At 46.7% G+C, this 5512-nt stretch overlaps 2 protein-coding genes across 2 annotated transcripts; one reads left to right on the forward strand and one right to left on the reverse strand.

Annotated features, from left to right (window-relative positions):
- Positions 1-1305: 1305 nt before the first annotated feature.
- On the reverse strand, positions 1306-4059 carry F4807DRAFT_373962 (uncharacterized protein). Its single transcript, XM_047995713.1, has one exon. It carries the CDS (start codon positions 3890-3892, stop codon positions 2009-2011), a length of 1884 nt encoding a protein of 627 aa, XP_047857023.1. The 5' UTR covers positions 3893-4059; the 3' UTR covers positions 1306-2008.
- A 183-nt stretch (positions 4060-4242) lies between these two features.
- Positions 4243-5512, forward strand: F4807DRAFT_416374 (uncharacterized protein). The gene is made up of 3 exons (XM_047997123.1): positions 4243-4377; positions 4465-4552; positions 4619-5512. The coding sequence occupies exons 1-3, from the start codon at positions 4357-4359 to the stop codon at positions 5323-5325; spliced, it is 816 nt and encodes a 271-aa protein (XP_047857024.1). The 5' UTR covers positions 4243-4356; the 3' UTR covers positions 5326-5512.

Raw genomic sequence — 5512 nt, forward strand, 5'->3', positions numbered from 1 at the left:
TTACCCCACTTCATTGAATAGGTACATTGCTTCTTTGACATCAATTTTTACTTGCATCTTAACATCGTGAAGCTACAATTACCACAGTGCCCGCCAGTTCTTTCATTACAGGCTAGCAGCCCCGTCAAGCAATCTACATGCCACAATTCTAACACAGATAAATACAGATATACCTAAGTATATATTATGTGTAAAGGACTTCCATGAAGTTCGCAATATCATAATCTGCACTCTGTTACTAATACATGTACATCTATAGACTCTACCCCGCGAGGCCCGCACGGGATATAATTTAAATGTTATTGCTCAGACTACATAGTCTAAGTTACATACCTAGGTACTTTATAAATATGATTTTCCGTATTGACTTCCTTAACTTTCCTTACATTCCTAGAAATGTATCTAGAAAGCTAAGATTATAGAAGTAGCCTCCACGTCTAATTTAATACGTCGGCTTCTAATCTGAGGCATCTATAATGATAATCCTCACGAGATATCAGCGCTAGAAAAAAGCTTAAGCATACCATTTCAAGCACGTAATGGCAACTCACCATAGCTCGAAACTCGTGAGATACCTTAGCTACAGAACTTTGTGTTTTCATGGAAAGAAGATTAGCTAGGGCGGTTTTGTCACGAGAATGTGATATTTATTATATGGAGCATTGGCTTTTCTAGAAAACACGACGTCTATGTCCATGAGCTCGTTTCGGTACGGATATAAAACCGGCTATGCGGGCCATATGCTAACTCGGGGCTGACAGGATAACACGTTCAATAGCTCGCACTCGAGTGGCAGTATTCTTTGTAACTTAGACGCGTCCAATTTCGAAGTGCAGTCGGGTTCCTTCGCAGGGAGGATGTCACAGTTCTCGCTACTACTAGGTATCCAATAGCAACAGACTTCGCATGGCATTGGTCACATCCCCACGATTCAAGGGAAATCCCAAGCCAATCCTATCGTCTATATACTCCTTATATGCAAGCCGGAATTGGCCCGGATTGTGATTGGTTATCCGTATGAACGGAAATAGCGGATGATGCTGAGACTTCGAGTAACCCCTGTAGCATGCCCTCTTGTCCAATTATTCAGTGTTAGCTTCACATACTGGGCGAACTCTGATCGAGACGCGAGGATACTGTCTAGAAGCGTGGGGACATGCTTGCATGGCCGAGGAGAGACGCTGTAATAGAGTTTGCAGCCCAGCAATTATATCGTGAATACGTGCGTGGCGTTTAGTGAACAACCATCCTAGATCTGATATAGGATACCGGCTGTGCGGTAATACCCTTCGGGGAAATTACCCGTTTCCTAGTCCAGACTCCGGGATCGACCTAACACTTCATTATCGAATTCGTTTTTACTTCCCTGCTGAATACTTTGCAAGCAGATCCATGGGAAATAGGTCATGGTGCATATGCTGTGCGACCAGATTCTGTACATTTCCTAGGGCGGCAAAAGCGGCCAGATAACATAGAAACGGTGACTGGTGAGATTCTACCTTGCTAAACTGGTGATATACTCCGTCTACTGTGGTAGTCGATGAGGCGTCAAGTCGATGGAGGCAAAAGCCCCGAAAAGCGTTTGTTGTGATGAATGTTATTAAAATGATAGACTTGAGAAAACGCCAATCGGCCAGTGCGAAAACTAGGTATGTAGGTAAGTGGCTATGTCAATGACTGTGGGATGAATCTCAAAGTCCATTAAGACAACGCATGTTGTGAGCTTTGACGTATCCATGACTGCTGTGATGTAGCTCAAGGTCAAGTGTGGAATACTGATAAATCCGTATAGTCCGCAGGTATTCTACCTATTATTTGTCGTTGAAGGAGGGGCTGATATCAGCGCTATCACATCTAGTATGCCAAAGCACGCCCAATACATTTGATAGTATATTGTGTGGAATTTCGATATTCAGCTACTGTAATAGAATTTGACGCCAGCCATCTCGATATAGAGGATAGGTCGGTTTCTGAGTTGACTAATATTAGGCCTGATGGGTAACTGGTTTTATCTTTGTCGTAGAGCACTCTCATGATGTAGCCAGAACCTTTTGCACGCTAGATGTCCCCAATGGTCAACCCACCACTCACCAAAGCTATCTTCAACTTCGTAGTCAACCTTTGAGATCCTCTCGTTACGTTTTAGACCGCACACGATGCAAGCCTTGGGGGCCGTGGGGACCAACTTCTCCGTTTGGATTGGCATCGTTTCAGAGATCTCGGGGATCTTTAATTGCTCTGCGTTGTTCTTGATGGACGAATTAGCAGTAGCAACAGCGGATCGAAGACGGCCAATATATTCCTTCCAGTGAGCTACGACATCAGCTGCCTCGCGATCTTCACGAGCAGCCTGTGCCTTGTCTATGCCGGCAAGTTTCATTCCTTTGCTTCCTGCAGCTGATATAGTCATCCTCTGGGAAAGAAATTTGTCTCGGTGCCATCTCAGCTTTCGGCCGGCGATAACGCGAGCTGCCACCGTTGCCAGAGCTACGTAACCCTTGAGAAATTCGACAGTCTTCGGATCCGATAATATACGGTTCTTCACGGAGAATGATTGACCGCTAATAGGTTTATATAATGACGTATTCGCTTCATCGAACAGCTGTGGGAATATTGACAATAGTATAGACGGCGGAGGAACATTAGTTGGAGGTAACTCATCCTTCGGCCGCTCGATCTGCTGCTCGGCCCCTACATCAGTGGGATTCCAATCCCAAGATGAGTCTTTAGGCTCAGGCACCGTTACTGGCGCTTTGGTCTTTGCCGGTTTCTGTTGAACCGGCTCTTCCGTGTCCCAGTCCCAAGTTGAATCGACCTTCTCCGTATTCGGATTGGATTTCGTTTTTTCATTAGGTAAATCATCAAACGTGCCCCAATCTTCATTTAATCCAGGGCTCCCTGCGGATTTATTAGCGCTGAGAGATGGCCATGCAGTTATCGGTGATGTTTTCGGTTCGTTGGCAGGCTTTTTCTCTGGCTTCGAAGGCGGCGCAACAGCAAGCCCAGGAAAAGGATTTCTTTCATGGAATGATGGAGACCGTGGTGCTTGCGGATATGAAGTTGGGGAAGTTAGATTCAAGCCTGAAAGCATTTGAGAGGGCCGCGCTTTTGTAGTTGTAGAAGACAAGTTAATATCAGTTAATAAAAGGTCTGGTTCTGGTTGGGCGGGTGAGGCAACTGTCTCAAATTCACCAAAATCATCGTCGTCAGCGCCGCCATCTTGTTGCTCTCCATCGAAATCATCGGCGTCAAATAACACATTTGAATTAGCATTGGGGGGCTTTTTGGGTGGCTTTGAGGAAGCAACGTTAGGTGATGGCGCTTTGACCTGCTTAGACGGGCCTTGAATCCAGGGTGGTACCCTTGAATCATTCTGTACTGTAGATGGATTATTAAGATCAAGGAGATTATTTGACATGAGATCTATCGTCGACGCGCGTACAACCCTTGTCCGTCGTGGCGCTGGGCTCTGCCGCTCTTTAACGGTTGATCCCGACGGAGCGGTGGCTATTACTGAAGTGGTAGGCGGCTGGTTCATGCTTGGGGCGACTTCAAAGTCACCCCAACCATCATCGTCATCCTCGTCATCCTGGATTTTTGATTGAGTAGATTGAAGCGTTGCGCCTGTCCAGCCATTTACACCTGATGGCTGTTGAGTACTTCTCAGCTGACCGCTCCGTAGAGATGTATCAGTACTCCAACGCTGGGTGATAGGGTTCGTGTATTGCCCTTTCCGAGCACTGATGTGCTGAGAATTATTAGATCCGAAGGAAAAGGGGTCGGGTTTGAAGGAAGAAGCCTGCGTGGATGCCTCTGACGGTTGCCCCTTTTGGCCCTTAGGTGGAGCAGGTTTCGAGGAGTCCTCGAACGCAGCGAAGAGATCTGCGGACATATCTAAGTCCTAGATACCATGCAGACAACCAGGTAGACAGTCAGTATATAAAATGCGCGTTAATGGAGGAATAATTTGAGTACATGTCACACGACATGCATTGGACATAAGAAAGTTGTTAAGTGCGAGAAGGTAGTATGATCGGTGAGGTTGAGCCTAGAAATAGATAGAGTTGATTCAGCGGTCTTGATCGGTGACAGGGTTTCCGGACCCCGGTAGTCTACGGGAGGAAACGGTCACTAACCTAAAATGGGAGGTGTCCACTCTGTGCCACGTTCTTACCTAATGCGTGTAATGTGTTGAAGTACATCAACCGTGCTCACGACGTACAGTATTATCTTCCATCTTATACATGATATGCGCGCTAGCGGGAACCACCTGCATATATTATGTCTATCCAGGTATATAAAAGTTTACAAACCATCCTGAGTGACTATTAGGTAGACAATCTGGCTGAATAGGAAATGATGCCTGTATTAAAAGAGGTAAGTTCCGGGCACTGCAGCATCCTTGGGGCAGTTTAGAGATGAGATGAGATCCATCTGAACTACTAATGTAAGATGAGGCTCTAGGCACATGGACCTGACGAGGACTGGACTGGTCTGAAAGATTCCAAAGCGAGGCGCAAACTACAGAATCGATTGAATGTCCGCGCTCATCGTAAGTTGTTCCCAAGTTATTAACCGGTATAACCCCTGTTCTAGCGCTCATCTTAAGCGTTTATAGGAAGGCGAAAAGCCATCAATTCAGGGACTGAAACTCATTCGGGGTCCGGTTCTGCGAGACATAGGCCTTGTACCTTAGTTCAACAGTATACTCACCTTGAGGGAAACGGGGCGCAGCGCCAGCCAAGCTCTATGGTTGCTGAGTTCCCAAGGTTAAAATTATCGACTGAACGCAGTGCTTCACAGAGCCCAGGCCTTCTATTTCCATTAACCTCCGATCACCTAATTCCATTGGTGCAATATAATTTTGTCCGTGGCGTCTTGACCAACATGGCTATCCTGGGCTACCAAAACGCCTTCCCTCCAGAGTGTTCGAGACATTGGGTCAACATGCCGCTCTTCCCAGCCCCCTCCAACATACCGGAGTCTCTTCAGCCCACAGCACTGCAGCTTAGCACGCCACATGAGCCTTGGATTGATCTGATTCCGGACAAGCAAATGCGTGACAACACAATTCTCCTGATAGGGGCTGTTACACGCGAGGATATCGAGGAAGATGTGACGGGCTCCCTATTTGGCAAGGTGAAACTGCTTGAGATGACCGGAGTGCTGGCTTGGGACACACCTTGGGACACGAATGGTTGGGAGCTGACCGAAGGGTTTATAAGTAAATGGCCATTTCTAGTGAAGGGTTGCTGGAAAATGCTTGAGTCTACCAATCGGTGGCGCACGATGCGGGACGAAGAGCCACTGGTCGTTGAGTTATAAATCTAGACCACGACAAAACGATGACGACGACGATGATGATGATAGGATAATAAACACTATAAGGTACATAGCCGGGAGCTGCTGTAGAGTTTTAAGCCTGGTGCAAGTGCACTAGGGCTTGTACAAGGCTCGTACAAGTGCTATAAGGGTTGTTGGCTTTACAAGGTTTGCTCCCATGACAAGGCTT

This window comes from Annulohypoxylon truncatum (assembly GCF_022578515.1).
Source record: "Annulohypoxylon truncatum strain CBS 140777 unplaced genomic scaffold F4807scaffold_7, whole genome shotgun sequence".
Lineage (NCBI taxonomy): Eukaryota > Fungi > Ascomycota > Sordariomycetes > Xylariales > Hypoxylaceae > Annulohypoxylon > Annulohypoxylon truncatum.